At 38.1% G+C, this 26364-nt stretch overlaps 2 protein-coding genes across 4 annotated transcripts; one reads left to right on the top strand and one right to left on the bottom strand.

The window, feature by feature from the left end:
- Positions 1–773: 773 nt before the first annotated feature.
- Positions 774–8725, top strand: ptger1b (prostaglandin E receptor 1b (subtype EP1)). The gene is made up of 3 exons (XM_027141760.2): positions 774–1045; positions 2445–3337; positions 7755–8725. Exons 2-3 carry the CDS (start codon positions 2489–2491, stop codon positions 8028–8030), a joined length of 1125 nt encoding a protein of 374 aa, XP_026997561.2. The 5' UTR covers positions 774–1045; positions 2445–2488; the 3' UTR covers positions 8031–8725.
- Positions 8726–11462: 2737 nt separating this feature from the next.
- Positions 11463–25904, bottom strand: ilf3b (interleukin enhancer binding factor 3b). Of its 3 annotated transcripts, none has more exons than XM_047800589.1 (19): positions 25750–25904; positions 22050–22130; positions 21630–21859; positions 21276–21456; positions 21038–21185; positions 19547–19638; positions 18462–18557; positions 17999–18110; positions 17815–17912; positions 17614–17725; positions 17401–17514; positions 17102–17307; positions 16487–16663; positions 16177–16314; positions 15765–15902; positions 15037–15163; positions 14526–14573; positions 12492–12905; positions 11463–12230 (listed from the first exon to the last, which is right to left on the bottom strand). In XM_047800589.1, the coding sequence occupies exons 2-19, from the start codon at positions 22050–22052 to the stop codon at positions 12100–12102; spliced, it is 2565 nt and encodes an 854-aa protein (XP_047656545.1). In that variant the 5' UTR covers positions 22053–22130; positions 25750–25904; the 3' UTR covers positions 11463–12099. The 3 variants fall into 3 exon arrangements, with proteins under 3 accessions (XP_047656545.1, XP_047656544.1, XP_026997308.1); XM_047800588.1 differs by lacking the exon at positions 25750–25904 and adding an exon at positions 22381–22489; XM_027141507.2 differs by lacking the exon at positions 25750–25904 and adding an exon at positions 22359–22391.
- Positions 25905–26364: the final 460 nt, after the last annotated feature.

Genomic DNA, 26364 nt, shown 5'->3' with positions numbered 1-26364 from the left:
CCAGCTCTAATCCTAATCCTAATCCTAACCCCAATTAATCCCAAATCGAATCCTATCCCCAAATAATCTCAAATCAAATCCTAACCCCAAATAATCTCAAATCAAATCCTAACCCCAAATAATCTCAAATCTAATCTTAACCCCAAATAACCTCAAATCTAATTCTAACCCCATATAATCTTAAATCTAATCCTAACCCCAATTAATCTCAAATCAAATCCTAACCCCAGATAATCTCAAATCTAATTCTCATCCCAAATAATCTCAAATCTAATCTTAACCCCAATTAATCTCAAATCTAATCATAACCGCAAATAATCTCAAATCTAATTCTCATCCCAAATAATCTCAAATCTAATCCTAATCCCAAATAATCTCAAATCTAGTCCTAACCCCAATCGTAACTCAACACAACCTCAACCCTAGAAATATATTGAGCATCTATCTATCTATCTATCTATCTATCTATCTATCTATCTATCTATCTATCTATCTATCTATCTATCTATCTATCTATCTATCTATCTATCTATCTATCTATATCTTTATTATGACGATGTATAAGATACTATATACTACCGGTTTGTACACGTTGATTAATTCGCTCAGTTCTAATAAACAAGGCGGAGAAAAAGCAAAACAGATATTATAGTTTATCTACAAAAGCACGATGTTTCTCGTTATTCGGTCGCTGTACACCGTGTAACACAGCACTGTTATATAAAACGGCACTGTGTGTGATTCTGACGCGCTCACTATAAAAGCGCCGGATCTCCTGAAGCCGCAGCTTGTTGTGGAGCGCGCGCACGGCGGGAGCACGAGCCCTCCGGAGAAGACACTCGCGTTGTTGAAGAAAATGAGGACCAATTTACAGAGGAAAATGTTTCGTTTGTTTCCGAACGCCGTTTTTTCCAGATGCTGGACTTTCTATAATGGAATAAAGGAAATTGGACATTGAATTGTTGTTTTTTGTTTTTTGCTTTTTTTGTTGTTGTTGTTTTTGCAAAAAGGAAGGAGTTCATGTTTGTTGGGATAAACTCAAATGGTAGGTTTTAGTAGGTTTTTCACTTAATCCATCACATCTGTCTGAGCAATGCATTGTTTATCCAGTTTTGTTACCTCTATTTTTCTTCTACGAAGACCAAAATTAGAAAGGACCCAAAATCATGGACAAACGAAATTTACACTTTTAAACAAATCACCCTCATTTCAGACAATTTATTAATTCTAAAACTATATCTAGGACAAATAAGAACATGATTACTCTGATTTAATTAGTGTATTGGACTTGCTTGCATGCACTCAAGGTAGGAGATGTTCATGTTGGTTTACTGCTTATGTGCACTCTTCTACCTGCTAGTAATAAAGTTGTAACAATGCAGACATCTGTTTGCAAAGACACATCGAGTATTCAGATCTGTTATTGTGCATGTAATGTCAGAGAGTCCAGGGTTATTCGCCTCTGCAAGACACTGAGGTGTTCAAACTTGTTCAGCATTTTTTACTGATGGCCCAAATGCATGCACAGGAAGTCACAAAAGAGTCTGAGTTAGTTTGGAACAAAGCTGAATATATATTCTTTTTTATTTTTTTTTAAAGTGGCTTTGAATTACATTAAAAATCGAATGTCGTATACAAATAACTCTGCTATTACTTACAGCACAGAAAGTTATTAGAAAAAAATTGTGTATGTTTTAAGGGCCACTGATTTGAAGCAAAAAGTGCAGTGTTTAAGGAACAAATATGGATTTTCCCTAAATATATAACACACATTAATATTCCCCCGAGACCCACTCAACCCCAATAAGGGTTTGTGAAACCTTCTTTTAGGAAATTAATCTCGAGATCCCTAAAGTTGCCTTAAATGGCTATGTTTCAGTGAATTACAATACACTATTCTGACAAGTATGTTTTGGTCAGAAGGTCTTTAGCCCATTGGAACGTGTTCACTTAAATTGTAGCCCTTGATATCATTGATGTGTGAAAATATCACTTCCAAGAATAACTTTTACGTTTAATTCTTTATTAATCATTTTAAGCAATTTTATTCATCTAGATGTATTTAGTACATTTAATATGCTTGAGGAAAAAATGAATCATTAAGGAAAAAAAACTTGACTTGTAGACATACATGATCATTCATAAATGTGAAAAGTATTCAAATGATTTCGGGTTTGCAGTTGTTTCCTACTTAGTAATACACTGTGCACACAATATATATATATAGTTGTTTACGACACAGTATCTTGGTTGGCTAGTTTTATATAACCCTACACATACGTTTTAAAGCACAGCATAACTAGTATTTTCATTAAAAATGTATGACTATACACCTTGTATTAAAGTTATATATTCTGAATTAACTAATCTTAATAAATCAACTAATATCAAACAATAGTTGTGGGACAGTGTGTTGATCTTCTGCCTTTCTTATTGCTCTCTAGCTGTGTTTTTCCTTGAGCTTCATCTGTAGTCTCTCATTGTGGAGATGTTATCCCTGCATCATTTCAACTTCTCGGGGCCCAGCACCATAACACCCTTCTCCAATCAGACCCAGAATGTGGTGGATGTGGCAGCCGTGGGTCAAACTGGCAACCGGACAAATAGATCGGCCAATAGCCCTGCTGTCCCTGGCCTTTCCATGACCTTGGGTGTCCTGTCAAATATCATAGCACTTTTCATTTTGGCTAAGGCATATGCACGTCTGCGCAGACACTCCAAGGCTACCTTTCTTCTCTTCGCCAGCTCACTGGTGGCCACAGACTTGGCTGGTCATATCATCCCTGGTGCTGTAGTACTACACCTCTACTCGAACAGTGTATGGACAAGTTCTCCCACCCATTCAGATGCCACCTGCCAGTTCCTAGGTGGCAGTATGGTCTTCTTCGGCCTGTGTCCACTTTTTCTGGGCAGCGCCATGGCAGCAGAGCGATGCCTGGGTGTCACACAGCCACTTCTTCATTCTCGTCTTGTCTCAGGGACTCGCACCAAGATAGCCTTGGTGCTAATCTGGCTGGCGGCACTTTCTGTGGCCTTGCTGCCTGCTGTGAGGCTGGGAGAGTACACCTATCAGCACCCAGGTACCTGGTGTTTTATAAGGGTATTAGGGAAAACAAAGGACACAGATTTAGCCTTCCTACTGTTATTCTCTGCACTTGGATTGGGCTCGTTGGCCATGTCCTTTGTGTGCAACACGATTAGCGGCATCACCCTGGTGCGAGCACGCCTGCGCAGAAGGAAATGCCACCGCAGGACTGCAAACTCGCATGACATAGAGATGGTGGCACAGCTCCTGGGAATCATGATCACTTCCTGTATTTGCTGGTTCCCCCTACTGGTAAGTCTGAGTAGATCTTGACATATGTAATCTATATTCTCAGCAGTCTACAGTGTATTAAACATATTAAATATTTGCATTTATATGACCATGCTTATACTTAAAACCAGAAAAATGTAATTTCATTCAAAATATACATCTGTATTTATGCAGGACAAAAATTCTAAACAAAATACAGAGAACATAGACTGCATTTAGATTTGCACAAAACCTGACCTATAACAGATTCCATTGTTTACATCATTACCCCTCATTATATCATTATAGAAAGAACATGTGATTCAGTTGTTTGCAGTGCAATTATTATCTTTATTATCATCATTGTATTTTAACTTATGCTGAAAGTGAAGCCAGGACAAACTGTACTCTTGCTCTGCCATGATAGCCAGATTTCTATACACACCTGACGGCTTTTTTTTTTTTTTTGTATATATATTTGTGTCTCCCTGAATAATAAAATAATAATAATAATAATAATAATAATAATAATAATAATAATAATAATAATAATAATAATGCAGTTAATTTAATCTGGATTCCACTGACTGCCCCATATGATTCATAGCTACATCATAGCTACCAAATGATGAATTTTGGCCAAGCCAAAAAAGTAGCGTAACAATGGCAATAAATTCAGAATTAACAAGAAATTTAGATGTGAGTCAATTGATCAGATATCTGACATGATCCAGATTTAGAACCTCATTGGGATTTGGCCCATATCTGATATGAAAAATTCCAATTTAATCTGTTTATACACAATATCTGAGATTTAAAGTTGTTGAAAGAAAATCGTTTGCCACGTAAACATTGCAGAAGATGCTTAAATTGAGAACTATTTCAGAATGTAATGTCTTCAATATCACTCAGTGCTCTAAATTGTAAAAATAGGTTCTAGGAAACAGATGGTGTGACATAACAGGAGGTTTACTTGGCATTACTGGAACCAAGGTTACTGAACCGATGGAACTTGAAACTTAAACATGTTAAATATAAACAGCCGCCTTGATATAAATATAATATCTGGATATACTGATATATCTGGAAATTTGGTTATCCTATTTAAGATTGGAGTGTAAAACTGAACATTTAAATAAACCTTTAAAACCATACACATATGAGTCTGATATTATTATGATAATAAATATCTACTTCCAGGCAGCACTGTGGCACAGGAAAGATATCCAGATTGGCAATGCTAATACGTGTGTGTGTGTGTGTGTGTGTGTGTGTGTGTGTGTGTGTGTGTGTGTGTGTGTGTGTGTGTGTGTGTGTGTGTGTAAAGCAATTACTGAAGATGAATGCATGAATATCTATTTCTAGTTACTGATTACAACACACCATGGTGGAATGCATGTGACTCATCACACTGACTGTGCATCGGATTTGAAGGATTTACCACTAATAAGACACCTGTGTCTTTTGCTTGGCTGTACTGCAGTAGATGTTCTCCTGAGTGGCATAAAATATTTATAATCATGGACAAATCAGAGACTAAGTTTGCAACTATGACTAATATATTATTTCAGTCTGTTGTTGCCAAGTCTATTTTGAATTGAAAAGTGGCCCTTGGGAGTGTGTACTAATCCTGTTCAGCTACACTGTACATTTTGTTTTCTTTTTTTCTGCTTCCAACACACCTCCCTGATCTCAGCTAGCTAACAAGACTTTCTTTCATTTAAAATGTTTGTGCTTGAGCAGTGAAAATACTAAAATGTGCAGGTCAGGAAATACTGAGTCATAAGGGTTCTTTTCCCGCAAATGTGTTTGTTTTTAAAACACTAGTTAGCCCTTTCCTCGCATTTCTTGTGAACGATAATTTAGTATGAAGGTTTTGTTTCACTGCTTGAGGCTCACAGCCACGAATTCTGGAAATGTTGGGACATTTTTTTTTAATTTGAATAAAATGAAATCTAAAAGATTTTCAAAACACATGAGGCAATATTTTCATTCACAGTAGAACACCGAATAGATAACGTAAATGTTTAAACTGAGAGATTTTATACTTTTATCCACTAAATGATCTCATTTCAAATTTGATGCCTGCTACAGGTCTCAAAATAGTTGGGACGGGGGCATGTTTACATGGTGTAGCATCTTCTCTTCTTTTCAAAACAGTTTAAAGGTTGAGAGTTTCTTGTGTTTTGGTCCCATTCTTGCCTGATATACTGTAGCTTTCCAGCTGCTGAATAGTTTGTGGTCGTCTTTGGCGTATTTTTCGTTTTATGATGCGCCAAATGTTCTCTATAGCTGAAAGACCTGGACTGCAAGCAGCAAATTCAGCAGCCATATGCACTTTCAGACCATATGCACTTATATCATTCCATACCATCAGAGATGCTGACTTTTGAACTGAACACTCATAACACGCAGGAATATCTCACTCCTCTTTAGCATGGAGGACACGGCGTCCGTGATTTCCAACAAAAATGTTAAATTTGAACTCGTCTGTCATTAGAACACTTTTCCACTTTAAACCAGTCCATTTAAAATAAGCCTTGGCCCACAGGACACGACGGTGCTTCTGGACCATGTTCACATACCTTTTTGCATGATAGAGCTTTAGTTGGCATCTGCAGACGGCACGGCGGATTGTGTTTACCGACAGTGGAGGTGTCATGTCATTGTCCATGTCATGTGGAGTGGTAATGTCATTGACACAATCATGCCAATGAGTGATACAGTATCGGCTGAGGGCCCGAAGACCACAGGCATCAAATAAAGGTCTTTGGCTCGTTTAGTGGATAAAAGTGTAAAATTTCTCTGTTTAAACATCCTGTGTTCTATTGTGAATAAAATATTGGCTCATGTAAGTCTTTAAATTTTCAGTTTATTCAAATTTAAAAACATTTCTGGAATCCGGGTTGTAAATGAATCCTCATGTTTTGATCCACTTACACTATATGGCCAAAGATTTTGTGGAACCCTGACTATCATACCCATATTGGTTCTTTCCCAAATGTTTGCCACAAACCTACTAACATACAGACTGGTTCTGTACTGTGTAGCTTTACTTTTTTCCCCTTCACTAAGAGGAACAAAGAGGCTCGAACCTGCTCCAGCATGACAATAGTCCTGTGCACAAAGCGAGCTCCATAAAGACACTGAGTGGGATGCACTGGATTACTCACTCACTGTGTCCCCATCCTTCTTACATTTACATTTAAATTTAAATGTACTTATCCAGAGCGACGTACAAAAGTGCTTTGAAGTCTCGATAAATGAATACATGAAGAACACTTGTTCACTAGGACACAGATACCATCAGCCTAAAAACGTCTTACCCATCCTCATTAACACCCTTGTGGTTAAATGGACACAACCCTACATCCACACACCAAAATCTAGTGGAAAGCCTGTCTCAGAAGATCAGAGCATATTGTAACACCATAGAAGGAACTAAATCTGGAATAGGATGTTCAACACGCGCATATGGATGTCATCTAAAAACTTTTGGCCATATAGTGTACTTGAGTTTTTTTGGGGGTATTTTCACAATCACGATTGGAACAAAATATTTTTTTCCATCTTAATGCTATATACACTCGCATCCCGTTCTATTAAGAACACTTGTGCGTTCATTCAATTATCCAATCAGCCAGTCATGCAGGGAAAACAACAGAGTTCCACTCCTGTCAGCCAGGAACAGAAATCTGAGGCTACACTTGGTATAAACTTACCAAAGCTAGACAGATGATCCAATCTTCAGATATTTAGTTCCTGTAAATCTGAGCCCACTGTACAGACCGATCCCACACTCACTGCGGCCAGTTATTTGAGTTACTGTGGCCTTCCTGTTGGCTTTAACCATTCTCTTCTGTCCTTTATAATCAACGAGGCATTTCCGCTCTCAGTTGTTTTTTGTTTTCACACCATTCTCTGTAAACTCTGGAGACTGTTGTGTGAAAATCCCAGGAGATCAGCAATTACTGAAATATTCAAAACAGCCTGACTGGCCCCAACACCCATGCCACGATCACTGAGCTTTTTTTTTTTTTTTTTACTTCTTTCTGGTTGATGTGAACATTAAGATGAAGTTCTTGCCTACTCAATGTATGTTCAGATGTTTTGAAATTAATGCATTTAATAATGACTGGTCTTTTTTAAATATAAAAGAAAAGGGATTTTTGTTTATTCATTATCAAACCTGTAACTAACTAGATATATATCTACAGGTTCCATGTATGCTTGGGGAATTTGTGTTAAAAAAAATATTTAGAATTGCTAATAGTTTAGTAGTAATGAGTATACTTAAATCATTTCTAAAACAGTTTTAAGATTTGGGTAATAGTACATCCACTGCTATTTAACTTAACTTTGCTATTTAACAACAATCGCATGGCTTATCGTTAAATTTTATCCAGGCCAAACCTGTTTGTCGCAGCCTAATGAGCACTGTTATATTCTGTTGTTGCAGATCTTTGGCTTGATGTCAGTCACAAATGGCCAAAGTGACGACAACGAGGAAAAGATGTACTATAACAACCTGATGGTGACGGGAGTACGTCTGGCCTCATGTAACCAGATCCTGGACCCATGGGTTTACATCTTGCTGCGGCGAGCGGTGCTCAGAAAGATCTATCAGCTCACAACTGGCCAGAATGATATGAGAGGCAGCACTTTCCGGCGCTGGGAGATCAGCTCCTTACAATCTCAGAGCTCAGAGAAAAAAAACACCATCAAACAGATCTAAGAGAGAGAATGAAAAGAAAAGGGTGGATACGGAGGACCCGCTGTCGGCGTAGACGATGGAAGAATATACAAAAACTTTTGTATACAGAGTGCAATCGAAGGACTGAGAGAGATGCTTCATTTACAATTGCTCTAATAAATCACTTTGGATAAATATACGTGGTAATTCAAAATGTGCCAACATTTTAGTCCCCTATTGCTTCCTCACCACAATAACTTATATTGAATATAAGTTATTGTGGTGATATTGTGGAATAATTTTGTTTAATGAACATACATTATGGTTTACTGTATCAAAGAGGGCATGTCAAGGGCACACAGCTTCTAATAGCATAACAGTGTAGGTTTGCAGAATACCTGCTTTCAAAATACTTTAAAAGTTAAAATCCTACACGGTTTATAAAATCCATGACAGAACAAATGACACTTGACTGGATTCGGGACATATAAAGGATTAAAAACAATACAAGCATCTTTTTCTTTTCTTAAAAATCCAAAAATATCTGCATTCTTCCATTCAAATGGATATCGGGAAACTTAACAAAATGTTTGTGCTACATTGGAAGTAATGGCAGAGCTTTTACTTGAATTGTATTCATAGAGAGATGTTCTTATGTCTGTATTTATTGCCTGGTTTGTTTCCCTAATTATGTGACCTGAAAAGTAATCAAAATCTTATAAAAGCTATGGAATGTACTAAATTATGTCATGTTCCTTTTTTGTTTTATGTATCAGCGTCAGATGTATTAATCACACACACACACAGACACACACACATTAGGTAATCCTTCCAAGAATTAAAAAGTATGGAAAATACTTTGATGGCAGTGATGTGCAGTAGTTCTGCAGTTATCTAACATGGTCTGTTCTGATTTTTTTTAACCCCTGTTACAACTGCTGAAAAAGTAATACATTTAAAACTAATTTACCTAAATTACCTGCCTCTTTGCAAATTAAAAAAAAATGGCATTTTGAATGTAGAATGAATGGCTTTTTGAATTAATATATAATTAATAGTCTGTTTTTGGCTCATCTTGAATCTCCTAAAACATGCTTTCATCTCTAACAGCTTAGGTTACTGTCTACGTGTTTCACATGGCCTGTCCATGTCAGTGATTTACCCCTTCAACAAATCTGCAGCTATGTGGATTAGATACACTAAATTGCCCATAGATGTGAATGCACAGTGCCTTGTGATCTCATCTGGGGTAAATCCTTCCACCTTGTGCCAAGTATTTCTGGAAATAGCTCTGAATCCACTCCAACTCTGACAGGAATAAAGCAGTTGATGGAGATACTCTGCCCTTTGTGCTACCTGTGACCGAACAGTGTCAAACATATTAAATTAAATCTAGTTAACCATGTTTACAAATCTTGACACTGGTTTAAGTATTTTAAGTATTTTAACAATACACCAGCTGTTTTTGATCCAGATCCAGATGTGTGTAAACATACTTTTAAAAATGTGTCTGTCTGGGTCTGAAGAGTTCATGAAGATTGAGCTGCACTGCCCCCTGCTGTCTATTAGTGGTATAAGTGAAATTAACACAGATGAAAAAATGGAAAAAGCAATAAGAAGAAAAAGAAGAAGAAGAAGAAAAAGAAGAATGTATTATATTTTATTTTCTATTATGTTATTAGAAATCTGAAACAGTCTTAAGGAAAATGGCACACAAGTCTAGAAATGTTTTAAATGTTAGACTTCTCCAAACTGATTTTCAGATACTATAGACTATCTTTACAAGATCAGAAAAATGTATATAATCTAAATATAATCATCAGTACGAGCCGGCATAAAAATCTATAGAAACGTCTCTGCTGGATCACTGATGTCTAGCATGAGCAGGTGTCATGATGTTCATGAATTATGAAATGTTTATAAAATATTCAAACATCATGGCCGTGTCTGATCTGATCGCCTGAAGTTGACACTTTTTGTACATTATTCTCCTTTCAAGTCCTACCGATGGGGATGTGGTAGCCTATTGGATCAAGTGTTGGACTACTGATCAGACGGTCATGAGTTTGAATCCCAGGTCCACTAAGCTGCCACTGCTGGGCCCCTGAACAAGGGCTTTAACCCTCTATTGCTCAATTGTGTAAATTGAAATACATTGTAAGTCACTCTGGATAAGAGGGTCTGCTAAATAATAGAAATGTAAATGTAAACTCACTACTGATTGAAATCCAACCACACTAACAAATAAATATGGATGTTTCTAGATGCATAAACTTATCTAAGCTCGTGATGTAAAAGAAAAGTAAGCACACGTTCTTGGTGCAAAGATCATTATTGTAGTATCGCAGTCCTGAACGTTCGAAAACAAACATTATTGTTTTTATCGTGACTTCAAGATTTTAATGTTAAAAAGCACTTGTAGGAAAGCAGTCTTGTAATTTCATACAGTGCTATAAAGTAGTAGCTTTACTACACCCACTAGATGCTTTCAACTTAATAAGAAAGAAATATTTTCCAACAAATTAAACAAAACCACCAAAACAACCACTTTGTAGAACCAATATTATATTATTACTGAAATAAATTACAATAAGAAAATATTTTCTCTTTCTATGTATTACAATGCATATGCCTATGCTATGTATAATATGTTTATGATAAAGGTTGTTTAAATAAACATTTTTAAAAATAAATTAAAAATAAATAGGTAAAATGGTTTAGGCCACATTTGTGTTTTGGGTTTGTTTAGTAATTTCTTTAATTATTTGTCTGTTTTTTAAACCTTAGAAAAGTTGAACACTTCTATTTATCACGAAGATAACATATAGAACAGCAGGCATTTACAGCATCGGTACTGAGTCTTAATGCAGTATCATCATAAGGTCTTAAAATTACCTTTAACTAAATGTTTAAAGATGTCCGTTTCCATCAAACGTGTTTTCAGTCTAAATGAAGTGATATAGCATCTTTCCCATAATGCATCTTGGCATATTGAATAAAATAAAATGATCAGACCAGGCCACCTTCTTCCATGGCTCCATGGTCCAGTTCTGATACTTACATACCCATAGTTGGTGCATTCAGCTGATGCTACACTGCAAGTTCTGACACTTTTCAATAATTCTCAGTAATAAAATTCTTCTGCCAACAGACTAGCCATCACTCCTCACATGCATCAATAAGCCTCAGGTGCTCATGATCATGTTGTTGGTTCACTGGTTATCCATTGTAGATACTAACCACACCTGACCATTTTGTGCTGCAGGAACAGGCTGTATTAGCCGAACATCCTGCAGGAAAATGCAGGCTTGGGCAGAAGTCCTTCAGGATCAGGAAAAAAGAAATATATACAGTTGCAAACACCTATTTTGTACGCTCTGATGAGTTTTTTTCCTGCCTTATTGACGTTTTTCCTTACCATGTTAAGCTTTCAGGACAGGTAAATAGCTTAGAGTTAATAGCTGTAGTTGAAAGTGAGGACAAGCAAAGTGTGAGATTATCATATTAAGAACACAAATGCCAGACAGTCCAGTGACATGACAAATTCTTTCCTTCCAAAATGAGGAGTACTTACAACATACATTTACACATTGTTCCTAAAAATAGAATTTCCTCAAAGCAAAATTACAGCAATTGCAAGCTGAATTTACACTTCACAACGTTATCCAAAGCAACTGTAATAAAAGGACCTTGTAATAAATGTCTACAGTGACTGGGAAATAAACATTTATATTCAAAAATTTAATAAGTACGGGGCTAAAACAAAACTTTTTTGTTAAATAATCTTAATTAAAAAAAAAAATCAAAAAGATGAAAAAAGGGAAATGCTGATTCAAATTCACAAACTTGCATGTGACTGTGGTGGCTCTTTCATCTAACAAAGAATGAAGAGAAAGAAGGAGGGAGAAAAAAAGAAGCACATACTGAACAGAACATAGAACACACCACCACAAAACTTGCAAAAACACTAGCACTTCTTTTCCTAAGTTCGTAGAACTACTAAGGTGTCAGTGAGAACAGTTCAAGTACAAATCTGTTGCTGCTACTTTGGAAAAGGTGGACAAGCAAAAACTGCAATGGTGACCATTAGCATGTGAGAGTCAGGTTCAGTCTATCTGTACTGGTAGTTCATGTTGCCGTCTCCACGCCCATAGCCCACGCCAGGATCGTGGTATTGTCCTGGATTGGCCCCATAGCTCTGATTGGCTCCTTGTGCACTGTAGTTTGATGGGTTGCCGAAACCTTCAGAAAACAGACAATGTCTTTTAGTTCTGGGGAAAGTGACATTTAATTATTTAAAAGCATCACCTCTATTATTAGCAAACATATGGAATAATTATGGAACTGGGAACAAATGTGTGTGGAATGAAATATGAGGGGGAAATAAAGTAACCGGTCTTATGGAAATTCTGCTGTTGGTGAGTGACACGTTTTACCATAATCGATAAATAAATACTAAGTAATTTGAAATGAACAAACTAAAAAAAAATAAAAATAACCTACCCTCATAGCTGTAGTCCTGAGACCCTGGACCCCCTGTCACCTGGGATGGGTAAGCTGTGCTGTAGTTGCCGTAACCTCCACCTGAGGCTCCACCTTGAGTTTGACCAAAGTTCTTTTTGCCCTGGCCGTAGCCTTGTCCATACTGGCCATAGGAGCTTTGCCCTGAGCCTGGGGGATTCTGGTATGTTCCAGGAGCTGCTCCTGTGCCAGGAGGTTTAGTTCCCTGGTGCATTGGCATCTTCTTCCCAGGGTTCTTGCCTGCTGCACCTGGAGTGGAGTAACCACCGTCATCCTGGTAATATGAGGGAAAGCCACCTGTTCCTGGAGGACCTCCTGTTGAAGCATTGACTGCTGGACCTGCTCCAGGGACCATCCCTGAAGATCCTCCATTAGCTCCACCATTATTGTAGTAATCTGAACAGGAACGAGCAGTGCAAGTTAAAACCGTGACATCACGTCAGCATGATTCAAGTACGTCTAATACTTACTTCTAGCACTACTGGCTAGTACATAAACTGCGACTCTCCTTTTAGCATAGTATGTAAATCGATTAAGTTAGAAATATAATCCACCCTCTAAAACATGCCAATCTTCTTGGCAGAACAAAAATCGAGTCTTTTAAGTCATAGGGGAATGCAAACACAAAACAGACGATAATCAAATAAATCATTAACGGAGATTTCCTTGATTCTAAACGTGATCGTTCATATTTACTTTCAACGAGGAGCCAGTAGAGCATTTTCCGAAATTTTCTAAAGATTCCTCATATTAAAACAATCAGCTTTTGCAGTTCAAGATAAATACACTATGATCAATCTGTTGTTTTAAAACAGGCCAACAAAAATAAAAAAGTGAACACTATAGCCCAGTCTTTATAAAAAAAACAATTAGGTGATCAAGAATAAAACCATCTCAGCTTAGCAGTGCTCATTGTTAGAAAACAAACAAGTCAAATCAAATTTAAAAGACCTTCAAGATAAAAAATAAATAAATACAAAAATCATTCAGTACAACAAAAATGAATGAAAAATGTTGCAACATCACAATTATTAAATATATAAACATAGCTTAAAGTGTATGTTTTATTAGGACAAAAATGATAAGGGAGAAACATACAACACAGTTAACATTTTTACAGCATGGTACATTAAGTCTTCATAATACATCATTACACTGAAATAAAAATTCACATTATGTGACCGTTATCGTGACACAGTTACAAAATCAGCAATTTCAATGTTGCACCCATATTAATCAAGAGAGAAGCCTGTCCATCTTATCCAGTTGCTGGTTTATGACTTGAAATTGTAATCCAAGTGCCACTGTGTTCCTGTTTTTGCAGGAAGCAGCAGTAGCTCAGTCCCAGTAGAATCCAGTGATGGTTACAAATGTTTTTGGATGTACAAGTACAGAGTTCATGCCATGGACTGACATTTAAGCTGCCGTAAAACAAGATACCCCCTTTATTTGTGTGTGGCTTACGGTGATGTTAATTAACAAAAGGTAGACACCAGAGTCTGTGGTGTGAAAGAGCAGAGAAACAGACACTTTTGCTGGCATAAAAATGGCAACATTACAGTTTTTTAATCCATCGGTATATTTTCACATTTGCTACAACATAGTTTTAGCTGCTCGTCACCATAGGACACTTGTTAAAATTGCTAGTCATTTTCCACAGAGGGGAAAACATAAATAAATAAAAAAAATCCCACAAAGCTTAAAGCAGAGTAATGTCAACATTCAACACGCCATCTTTCAGTCCACACACATTTGACAATTTGAATATGCAGTAACCAAAAAATACAGAACACTGATACAAACATACTGCTGAAATGATTTGCTTAAATACCATAAAATGTTTAAAAAAAATGATACTAAATGACAATGTAAGAAAAATGACAATGTAAGGGAAAAAAAAAGACAAATCCAAGTCTGCAATGTGATTCATGCGCTTCTCAAAAACATTCCATAAAAGTAACAAAGGGTAGAAAAAGGGAGGTCAATAAATCCAGGGTGAAACGGAGTAGTACTCACTGTAGCCAGAGTTAGCATTGTTCCCATATCCATAACTTCCATATCCACCTGAAAAAGGCAAATTTAAACACATCATTCAAGCTATCTCCCTAAAGTGACCTTATGAACAATCTGACATTTATATTTAAATAAACTGAGCAATTGACCATCATGTCAACATGACCCAATACAATCTAATGAAAGCTAAACATTTCTTCAGATGGAAATAAACCTTCCAAGTTACCCAGAGGCTGTTCATCAATATTTCTAAACCTTAAACCCCTAACAATTATAGTCAAATCATAGGTTTACCTTTCTGGTATTTAGCAGACCCCATTATCCAGAGTGACTTGCATTTTGTTTCAATTTATACAACTGAGCAATTGACTGTTAAGGGCCTTGCTCAGGGGCCCAGCATTAGCAGCTTAGTGGACCTTGGATTTGAACCCATAGTCCAACACCTTAACCGCTGAGCTACCACATCCCACAAGTAACATATCCAATAAAAGTAACAGAACTACAAGTTTTGTACCTTGATTATATCCTCCGCCATTATTAAACCCTCTCCCCCGACCTCTACCCCGCCCTCGTCCTCTTCCTCTGGGATTGGCTGCAGGATCAGCCGGCGGTCCGCTCATCATTCCAAACCCAGGAGGGTGCTGAGGTGGGGGAGAGGCAATAAAATGATGAGGATAAGAGCAAAAAAGAGCAACACTACTACGAGTCAAGGTGCACAGAAATTTCAGACAAACATTAAAACGAATTCAGAAACACAGACAAACACTTCCCAAATACGCTTATATATGGAGACAAAGCTTGTTTGGAAAGCAGATAAAACAACAAAAGGCCCACAAATCAGTCTATACAGTATTAAGTTCATTTTAATACCGGTTTCTACAACCAGCTATGATGAAATTAATTAGAGCTGCTTTTATTACAATATAAATGTTGACCTAATCAAAGACTTGAGTAAAATGCTTTTAGACAGAGCATGTATTTTATCCAAAGAATCTATTTAGCTAAAATAACTATAAAGATGTCTAAGTAAATATCATAGCAGGTATTAAGTGGCCGAAATGTTTACGTGCAATTTAACTGTTTACTGTCAAAACCCTGAGCCATATCACCCCAGAAGTGCTTCATGCACTACCAGACTCCAGCCAAATCGGGTATGGAGCGTCTCCTCTTCCACATTACAACCTTCTGAGAGTTCAGCAGTTACATTAGGAATAGAGAATTTAGAGATAGAATTTGGGTTACCATTGATTTCTTCTTCTTGGCTGCCTCAGAGTTGGATCCATCTGGGAAGAGTTTCTCCAGAGCAGACAGAGCTGCAAATGCCTTTGCCACCTTCTTATTAGATCCTGATCCCTGGAACTTCTGTCCATCTATTTCTACCTGCAGAATAAACAAGAGAGGAGTAGACACGCATCGCAAACTATGACAAAAGTAGTTCAGTACATAAATCCCATTGCAACCTGCCATCAAATCAATAGATATATAAAGAAAACGATACATATGAGCAATTACATTAGGAAGGAGAGAAGAAAGCTTATTAAGTCAAATGGAATTAAATGTTGTGCTCCATCATTAACCATAAAGGTTCTGTCATAAGGAAAAAACGGCATTGACCTGGGACAATGAATGTGCTCGTGTTAAATGAAAAACTTACCTCCATGACAAAGCGTTTGTCGTGGCTGCCACCCGTCTCAGAGATGAGCTCATATTTGAGGCCTCTGCGTTTCTCATTGAGCTCCATCACAGGGTTCTTGCCATGTTTCGTCAAAATGGGGCCCTGATGCCGTACACTCTGAAAAAACACAAAAGACAAACGTAGACTTTCAGATAATAAACATTGAGCCCCCCCCCCAAAAAAAGGAGCTAAAGTGTGTACGTCAAATTAATTATTAAGAATTATTTTTATTTAGCTCAATATTTCCTTATATTTTAGAGTGTAGCCATTACCGTTTCCCAGCCATTACCTCAGTGATTTCAGCAGCCTCAGAGGTTGTGGTCACACTGAGTGTAGCCTCTGTTTCAGCTGGTGGGACTAAAGGCTTCACCTCGGTCTCAGCAACAGGAGTCACCACCACCTCTGCTTTTACTGGTTCAGCAACCTTTTGTTCCACCCCTGTGGGAAGCCCCATGTCTTGCAAAACCTACCACAAAAATATCTGTGGGTTAATAATGTTTGTGTAGAGTCATAATCCATAACTGCTACTAGTTCACTGAAGTATTGAGAACTAATGCTTTTCCTATTAGAGTCAGTAGGTTTAAGAGTAAAAAACTCAAACCTACTGACATATCTGTTCTGTGTACCCACCTCCTGGATTTTCTAAATTAGTCAAGATTTTTAAAATGTGCTGTGAGGGTTTTTGATTTAAGACAAAGATCGTGACAATCAGCTCTAATGCATTACCGTAAACAGCAAATTGCTGTTTTATCAGGTTCAGGAGAGGGGAAAAAAAATACAAATCTTGTCTACAAACCCTCAGTGGAAAATTGCTGCAGTGCAAGAAAAATGACATCAATTGTTGAAACTTTAACTGCAAGTTTTAACTGGTGTTTCTCTACAACAATGAAAAGATGGAACACACCTTAACTGCTACATGGAGTTTGGCAGTGCGTTTAGAGGGACCAGATGCTTCGAAGGTCTTGCCGTCGACGTCCACGGCCATGGTGAAGACCGGCACATGAACAGGGCCGGTCTGAGAAATGAGCTTATACTGGAGCCCCGGCTTTAACTGGTTTAGACGCATCAGAGCATTCATAGCCTGAGGGGGTTCTGACTTTTCATCTGGGGCTGCAAAATGGTGGTAAACATCAGTTTTAAATCTTTGTTTCGCAAACCAAAAGCTGGCGTTATTATACTGCAGAACAATTACTGCAAAATTACATTTCTTTTGAAGTTTCTTCTTCTTCTTGTTAGGGCTCTTGTCTTCACTACCTTCCTCCTCCTCAATAGGCCGCTTCATAGGAGGAGCATAGGTTGTGCTCGGAGGAATCTGAACTATTAGGACAAGAAAATGTACTGTAAATCTGTACTGCTGAAACAATAGACTAAACATTTCATACTGAATTATTTATTTCTGAGGACCACTATGCGAACCTGTGTAGTCAATGGGGGTTTCACTCTTAGGTTTTCGGGGCATTTTAGAGGGAAGAGGGTCCATTCCAAGTACTTTGTGCAGTTGCCCAAAAGCAGAAAGCCGCAGTGCATGCTATAAATCCAAAAATATGGGCAAGACAAAATCCTTTAATTCACATAACATGCACAAACTGTTTCTCCAAACATGTATTAATAAATTACCTGAGCACTCTGAGTGATGTCCTCTCGCTGTTGGACGTCCATGTGGCCGATGGCATCGGTAGGCTCTTTCTCGCAGGGATCAGAGATGCCGGAACCATCTGTTCAGTGAACCAACATGGAGTTAAAAACCTACAAGAAATGTGATCCATTATTGTGAAGGAGAAGGAAGTGGTCAGTTAATTACCTGCCATCAGGATACCAGAAGCCAAACACTCCAGAACTCTTCGAAGAGCTTCCCCTGCTCCCATTGGACGGTTAACTGTGCCAATTGATTTCTCACACAAAAGCTCAAGAGGCTTAAGGGGAAGATAAGGAGGAAAGTCAGGATTTAGTGCAGTGTTTCAAATTGATCCACAAATGCTTATAGCCAGAGATCATTTGGGATTTAGAACGCATCAAATTTGCTTGTATAATTACAACGGCTCACATCAGCCACCAACCTCAGAACTAAATTGAATGTTAGCTAAACAATGTAGATAACGGCCCACAGCTATGTTTTGTACAATGTATGTAAAATGAGCTTTTGAAGTGCTAAAGTAAAGTTTAAAAATAATCTCATATCCACAACGTTAAACTTCAAGAATGATATCATGGAAGATGTTTTGCATTGTAATAGAATTGTCGAACAGGTTGCCATCGATACTCACCCATCCTTTAAGCGGAGCCCAAGTGGGAACACGAGTGCAGAGATCCCTCAGGATCCGGATGACAATCACACACGAGCGCAAACCATTGGCCCTGGCCTAGACACACAAGCAGGGGAATGTGGATTTCACACACGTTATCCGAAACTAGACGACAACACAAGATCTGAGACACGGCCTAGATGCCATTGTTGTGTGGTGAAGTTACGGGTGTTAAGGACAAAATTATTAGATGCTTTAACACACAAGCCACTTGTACGGAAAATTATAATCAAAATAGCAGATTATGCCACTGAGCTCAAATAACAGGAGATAAACTTGCCTGCCGATTTGAAAATTAGTGTGGAAATTAGAATTCATTTTCAACAAGAAAAAAAAATTCCCTTATTTCATGATTCCAACAAAAATATTACAAGAGCATTGGCTACACCAAATTTATGCTAAGGTGCAATATTTCCTTTTCGGGTACAGGAATGGATACAACAAACATGGCGTGGAGGACAGCTGAGTTACTGTAAAACAAAGAGGTATCAAAACTGCAGGAAAACGGAGCTAAAGCTCTCACTATACCAAACATCTAAGCAAGCCATTTATGCTAGCAATAACATGACAGCATTGAATTGGCACTTTACGAGTAACTCCTGTCCTACAAATAATTTGTATTAAAAGCAATGGAAGTCGGGTGAGAAATTTAGATTAACGGAAATATTGCATCCGCTAAAGTGCAAATGTAAAATCGGCAACAGAAATAAGACTTCTGTAAAAGAAAAATACAAACCATTTGATGTAAAACTAAAAAAAAGCTGCAATTCTGGGAATGCTCAAACATGAGAGAGTTAGGATGTGGTATCATACACCAATTATCTGGACACCGACACATCAATATAAATTAATTTGATTAGGTATTGAAATTAAAGCGTCAAGTTTTTTTTTTTAAAAACCCATCGAGCAACAAATGTGAGGGGAAACGAAGTCTGATAAATATCCACACCAAAACAATGTGTTCACAACATGAAACAAAAAAACAAACAAACAAAAAAAAAAAACTCGACTAATAGATAAAATACAAATAAAGACAAGATGCAAACCTGGAACCACTTGGCGTGGCGAAGAGACGCCAAGGCAGCCAGGCATTTCTGCCTGTCCAGTACATCCGGGGGATCGTTGACTGATAGCGTTTCTATTGGCGGGTGGAATAAGAAGACAAGGTACAGTTTGACCAAGGGGTTTTTTTTCTGTCTCATGGCCAGGGGGAGGAGGCAGCGAGGGGAGAAGTGGAGGGGAACCTCCCCCACTGGGAACAACTAAAACAAACCCCTCCCTATGCTAGTGAACAAAATAAAACAGTTTCCTACTGCATGAAGAGATTATGGGCTTGTTGTATTTCCCCAATCTAGGTGGCTACTTCCACCCCATGACTCCCAGTGAGGAAAGCAGCGGTGTACATGGGAGAAGGTTTGTGTTTAGGGGGTTTTGTGGCGTTTGATTGAAATCATAATGTAATGCCTCAGTGAAGTTAGAGATGGCTGAGTGCATCTATGTACCATGGGGGGCAGAACCCCTCCTCCTCCATCCCCTTCTTTTTTTTTTTTTTCTGAGGTTGCTGCCTTGCCCCTTCTGAGACAGAGTGCGTCCAGTTGGTCAAAGGTCCAGCGTCCCTAAAATTGACAAACTAGAAGGCTTGACAGAGAGAATCAGATTTTGAACCACAGTAAGAAGTAGTGAGATGCACAAAAAAAACAAGTCCACACTGCAGCAAAACTGATGGCTTCTCAGGCCTTAAATCAGGCTTGGCTAAAAGTGGGATCATAGATAGGGCTAGGCTTTAAAGTTTAATAAGTCTACCGGTTTCTTACTACTGTAGTTATTCTAATACATGTTCTCACATCTCGGCATGTGAACTATCGCAATGCTGTGACCTCGAGATCCTCTCCACCTTACCAGTAACAGATCAGATCCAGCAAGTTACTTTTATCATTGTCGTCCAGGGTAAATTCGGAAATTTCCCAACTTAAACTAGTGGCTATAGCACGGAGTCAGATGGCCCTAGCGTTATCTATAACCCCTTTCCCTTCTTTAATGAGAGAATGGCACCGTCAACACATCACTACTGGTTCTAGCAACCAGAGTTTTTTCGGTAATCCTCGCTGCTCATTTTTGCTGCAATGCAAACTGTTCCATTTCTTTCTCAGCATATATACACATGCAAACAACTAGGTTTGTGATTTCTTTCTTAATTCTCAGTAAGCCTTCATTGAACCCTTGTTTCACTCGAAAGGGAGTGGACCATGTTTTTCCCCTCTCTCTTTTCTTTACTGTTTGTTCTCCTCTAATTAATTACTGTGTATTGGGCCATCAAAAAATGTACATTACATGGAACTATGAGGCTCTAAGTAGATATAAACAAGCCTTCATAACATGTCTGTGCCACACAACATCCCCTAGCTCCATTGAAGGCCCAATAAACAATATCTATTTAGCTTCTCTCGCTCGCTCTTATTCCAGTCTATTTGTATTTGCTGGCATGGAGGGGACGGTAATTCTTTGCGATTTCATGTCTCGGAAAAGGGTAAACATACCTCCGGCGGCCTGCTTCTCCGCCTCCTCTCTGACAACAGGTGACGTTAGGTGAATGGTGAGATTAAGAGTGGGCTGCTTGCTGCTTTTGATCATGATGCAAGCGTCACGGTTAAACTGCAACACCTCATACTTATCCTCGGTGATGAGCTGGAAGCAGATAAGCAAAAAGGATTTGCACCATGGAGAAGACAACACACATCGTGTTATTTTGTTTAAGACTTATTTAGGAGGTCCTACCTTGAGCTGCACACTGAGGTTCTCGGCCACTTTCTTTAGCAGTGTGGCTGTGGGTTTGTCCTTACAGAGCAGCACTAACTCCAGATCCAAATCCCCCTTCAGCAGCAGGCCTTTGGCCACCAGACCCACCCTCATCACACCACGCAGGGATCGTGTGGGCTGCTCTGGTGATTTGGGCTCACTGGAATACAAACATAGATGGTAGCAGTGCATTAAACACATCATATTTGAAGAAACCTATAAAAGTAAAACAAACTAAGCACATGCTAGATTTTCAATATGCAAGGCATATTTATACATGTTATATAATAACAATAAGCCCAATGATCTTCCAGAATTCTCTCCCCTACTCACCTCTCTTTATCTCCATCTCCTTCAGACTTAATGGAATTTGATTTCACAGATTCCCTCTCCTGCTCATCCAGCCAATCAGACACAGCCTTGAGGGCACGCTCGGTGTGGGAGACCATATTCTGCACAGCCTCCAGCTCCTCTTGTGTGGGGTAGATAGCAGAATGCTTGGCCATAACGTGGCGGTCATCGTTCACAAAGATACGCATGGAGCGATGACGAAGAGGAGGAGGCTGGGAAGGGGAAAGAAATATGGATTTGGTGGAAATTAGAAATATGGAAATTTTGGCCATATATTTGGTGCAAGTAACTTACTTTTTAATTTTAGAGTTTTCTAATTCATTAGCCAGCTTACCAGCTTTAGATAGATAGAGAGACAGAGAGACAGACAGAGAGAGACATCACAGCAGAATTGACTTTTACCATAGCTGAAACTCTAAGTTCCTTCAGTTTGGAAATGGCAGTGTTAATCTCAGTGCAGGCAGCTGGAAAGGTTGCTCTCGTCTGAAAAGGAAAGGTAAAAGATTAATGCATTACAATGAGGTGCAAACGAACAACATTATATCCAAAATGTATAGTGTACTTCTGTTCAATCATCAGAGTGTAAACAAATACAGAGAAGCTGAAAGCATAGCGAGAGAAACCTCAAGCACCACTAAACACTGAATAGAAATTTCCTTCATTTATCATCCTTTTTTCAATCAGCCTACAGTCAGAAGACAATCGCCTCACATATATTCAAAGGACTCCTCACAGACACAAGCAGCTTCAGTGGCGTTTGAGGAAAGCAGGATGAGAGCAGGCTCGGAAGATCTACTGGATCACCGAGTGACTCAGCCTGCATGGCACTCTGCAGCACATCTCTCTAACAACGCCACTGCTTTCGTCACACCTTACACAGAGACAGCGCAGCAATACAGGGTAAAAATAGCCTGCAATTCTGTTAATGGCCTGATGAGGAATGTTTTCCCCCCTCTGTTTACCACTTGATTAAAAATATAGCAACAAAAAAAAATATGGGAAGTGTAATAAAAACTCTAAAAATAATAATAATAATAATAATAATAATAATAATAATAATAATAATAATAATAATAATAATAATAAGCAAATGGAAAAAGGTTGCCCAAATTGAGTTACTGGAAGTGTACAAACAGCTGTATTTTTTTCAGAGAAGAAGAAAGTTGATTCAATCATTGCCATAAAGACATGGACATCTGCTTATGAGAGATGTTATTAGCATTAATGATCCTCAGATGGTGCTAAATTCTTTTAAATAATTTACCTGCTTTGAACCAAAGGGTTATATAATGTGTTTAGGCAGGAGTATAACTTCAGCATTGGTCAGTGTTGTGCATCATTTGGCCATAAATTAAAAACAGATACTGAAAACCCATTTACCTGGAGGGAGAAAAGAAAAGAAAGAAAAAAAAAAGAAGGAAAGCACGAAACGTGTAGAACGACACACAGACGCATGTATAACTCACCAAAATAACAGCTAGAGTGGACTGAAATGCTTCAGTCAAAGTTTGGTGTATCAACTATGTACAGAATGTCTGGTGTATGCTACTGGCCTCATATAGGCTTTACTGACACTAAGCTAATACTGTATGTTTGAACCATGTGTTTCGGGCAACAAAATAAAAGAGCCTCCAGTGTTCAGTTCAGCTAGAATCCATCTAAATCCAAAAACAGAATTATACTGGCAACTGACCATGACATTAAGATTTCAATACAAACACTTAAAAACTTATATGGCCTATCATTACATAACAGTTGCACTCACATTAAGAAAATACAGCACGTGGGGTATCACATGTAAAAATCGAATAATGTCTCAACCATTAAGAGTCCTGGTCTTCTGTCTGGAAGGTTTTTAACATGTAGCCAGTTACTAAACTGTTCTTGAATAAGAGATCCTATAAAACGTGTCTGCCATATGAATAACATGAATTATTAAAAGTATGCTTTTTTTATTTTTACAGTACAGCATCAAGGTGATTCACGTCTGAAATCCCAGATGTGTGAATGGTGATACAATTAATTTTTATCTTATCATGGTATAATTACATAGTATGTTAATCACAAATATTTCCTGTGTAATTTTTTGTGAGGATAAATTTAAACTTGTAAACACTGTCTGGATTTCAATGGCGATGTGAGGACCTATCATGCTGTTTTTTATGGTCACTCGTGTCTTTACTAAAATTGTGCATAGACCCTATACTTCACAAAATTAAGCAGTATTTAGAAGCTCTGAGATCCTGTTTATCTCTCAGCTGTTACCCCGTTTGAAGATGTGAGAATAGAGAAGCTTGACTGCTTGATATGTTTTTCTGAGTCTAAATGGGTAATGCCATAAATAAAGTAGGTTTAAATGGGAAAGCTGTGATGACAGGAAAATAAACTCTAATCAGCAGTATTTCTTATCTGACTCAGACTTAATAAACACTGATAAATAAAAGATGCATGTTTTTTAAGTTTGGTCTCCTCAATTTGTAAACATGTATTTTCACCACCGTGCTGGCTCCGATTAGCTAGTTTATGCGATGAAGTTGTGTTTAAGTTATAATAAACAGCAACAATCTTCAGCCTGGTCTAGAAAGAAATAAGGCTTATGTAACCTTGAAACACCATTCTATGTACTACATATTCTATTTTCCTTTAAAGAAATTTAACTGCAAACTGCACATGCATGACAATTTAGCGTTGCATAAAGGACTTGAGCAGTTTCTCAATCTGCATTCTTACGTTAGCTTGCATCTTGGTGTAGTGGTTTTATGCCATCATCCACCACCAAAGCTCAATTCCAATACTCAAAAACCTCAAGTCCCAAGGAGTCATGAAATTACTCAGAGGTGTTCCTGATATTGAGGATGGATAAGATGCAACCTTGAGTGCACCAAACCACAAGAAGTCCCAGAAATCATTAAGGCAAAATAATAGCAGATGACAGAAGTCTGACCCATTGCTTCTGTGCAGCCTGGAAAGCCCAGCCTCCATGAGACTGCAAGTCCCGTCTTAGAATTGAGAAACAGCCTTATTCTTTTAAAAAAAATGAGAGCTTTGCTAAACCATTTCTTAAAAAAAAAACAAAAAAAAAAACTTGCATTAAATTTACAACAGAATACTTTAGTGAGATTATTCTGTTTGACCACCTGTTAAGTTTCCTGCTTGTCTATTTTCCCCTTTTTTCCCCCTAGTCTGACTATTTTACTGTTGATACCAATGCACTATTCTGACCAATGTGGTTTTTTGTCCTATTGGTTGGGAGACCTTTCCATTTTTTTTTTTAAATCGTCTATTCCTCTCCATCAACAAACTACAACGCTGCTAATACACTATTTCACCTGCTCTCTATTTACTGCCCTCCATGATGCATTTTTGGCGTCTGGGCAATTTTGGCCTTATTGAAGAAAACCTCACGATTTTAAATGATCTTGAAATAGAAAATGGAAAGTAAGCAGATTTCGGTAAAACTGTACGTTGCTTTAGTTTCCTGCTCCAGATCAAACACTCTGCTGAAGCAAAGCATGTTCATGAGTAAAGCATGTTCATGAGTAACTGATTTGGACGCAAGCGGCCATTTTCACAAAGCTAATCTGCACATCAGGGCAAAACTGATTAACACAGTAAGGCCACAGAGCTCCAAATTAAGTAAAGGACAAACTCGAGTGAAGGGAATCAGACGTGCATTAAATGCTCATACTGGGATTAATTTATTCACCTATAGTGCTGCTAAGCGAGTGTTTCCGGCGGAGCTGATAAACCGCCGGAAACAGGAGTCCTAACAAAGCACTAGCAAACAAAATAAATATTTTAAAATTATTTTGCATCAATGACACGAAACGTGAAGCCGATTACGTTTTTGAGTGGTACAACGCAGTATATAAGCTTCACTGCAAACCACACACGAGTGGAACAAAGACAGGCCAGGAGCTAGCGGTGAAGGCTAACAGTGAAGAGAATGCTAATTAGCTAACGTTAGCATGCAGCTGTTTCGTTAGCATTCGTTTGTGGAGGAAAACGAGAGAAAGAGGAATTAAATTACAACAAAAAGTGCTTTGTTTATAGTGACTGTTAATAATAAAAAAAAAAGGACAGAAAACAATCTCCAGCTCACCGGTACAGCAGGGTTTGTATCTATCTGTTCAGCTGAACACACTCTCTGTACTGCAGCTACCCCACAGGCATGAGACGCTACAAACAAGAGCACGCGATTGGCCGAGACAGAGTCACGTGATCACGGTTAAGATCATTATGTATGCTTCTCTACCCAGCAGCAGATAGAGCTGTGTGTAACAGTCTGGTGCCTTTATAACGGAAATAATGCTTTACGAATTAATTAGAGGTTGACGAATAATGCTTAAGATCTCTTTGTCAACTAGGGGAAATAATAGAGCAATTAACTCAACAAAATGAACTAAACTACAGACAAACCATTTAAATCTGTCTCACTCATTTAAGAGTTTCTTATTTATTTTGATTGATTGGTTGATTGATTGGTTAGTTGTTTGATAATCGGTCGGTTGATTGCTTGGTTGTTTATTTATTTATTTATTTATTTAGTGTAGACTCATGACATACAATGCAGTCCATAAGCCATAATGAAGTCCAATTCACTATTCGGTTTTTGGTCATGAATGTCTTTCAGATAAGTGCCAATCCATGTAAGATTTGTGTTATTGGTCTCAAACTGACTCCAGGCTTGGGGGTGTGATTTCTACCTCTGCCCTGT

This window comes from Tachysurus fulvidraco, chromosome 15 (assembly GCF_022655615.1).
Source record: "Tachysurus fulvidraco isolate hzauxx_2018 chromosome 15, HZAU_PFXX_2.0, whole genome shotgun sequence".
NCBI classification, from domain to species: Eukaryota; Metazoa; Chordata; class Actinopteri; order Siluriformes; family Bagridae; genus Tachysurus; species Tachysurus fulvidraco.
Note: the sequence above shows the minus strand (reverse complement) of the source record. Positions and strands in the feature narration are given on the sequence as shown.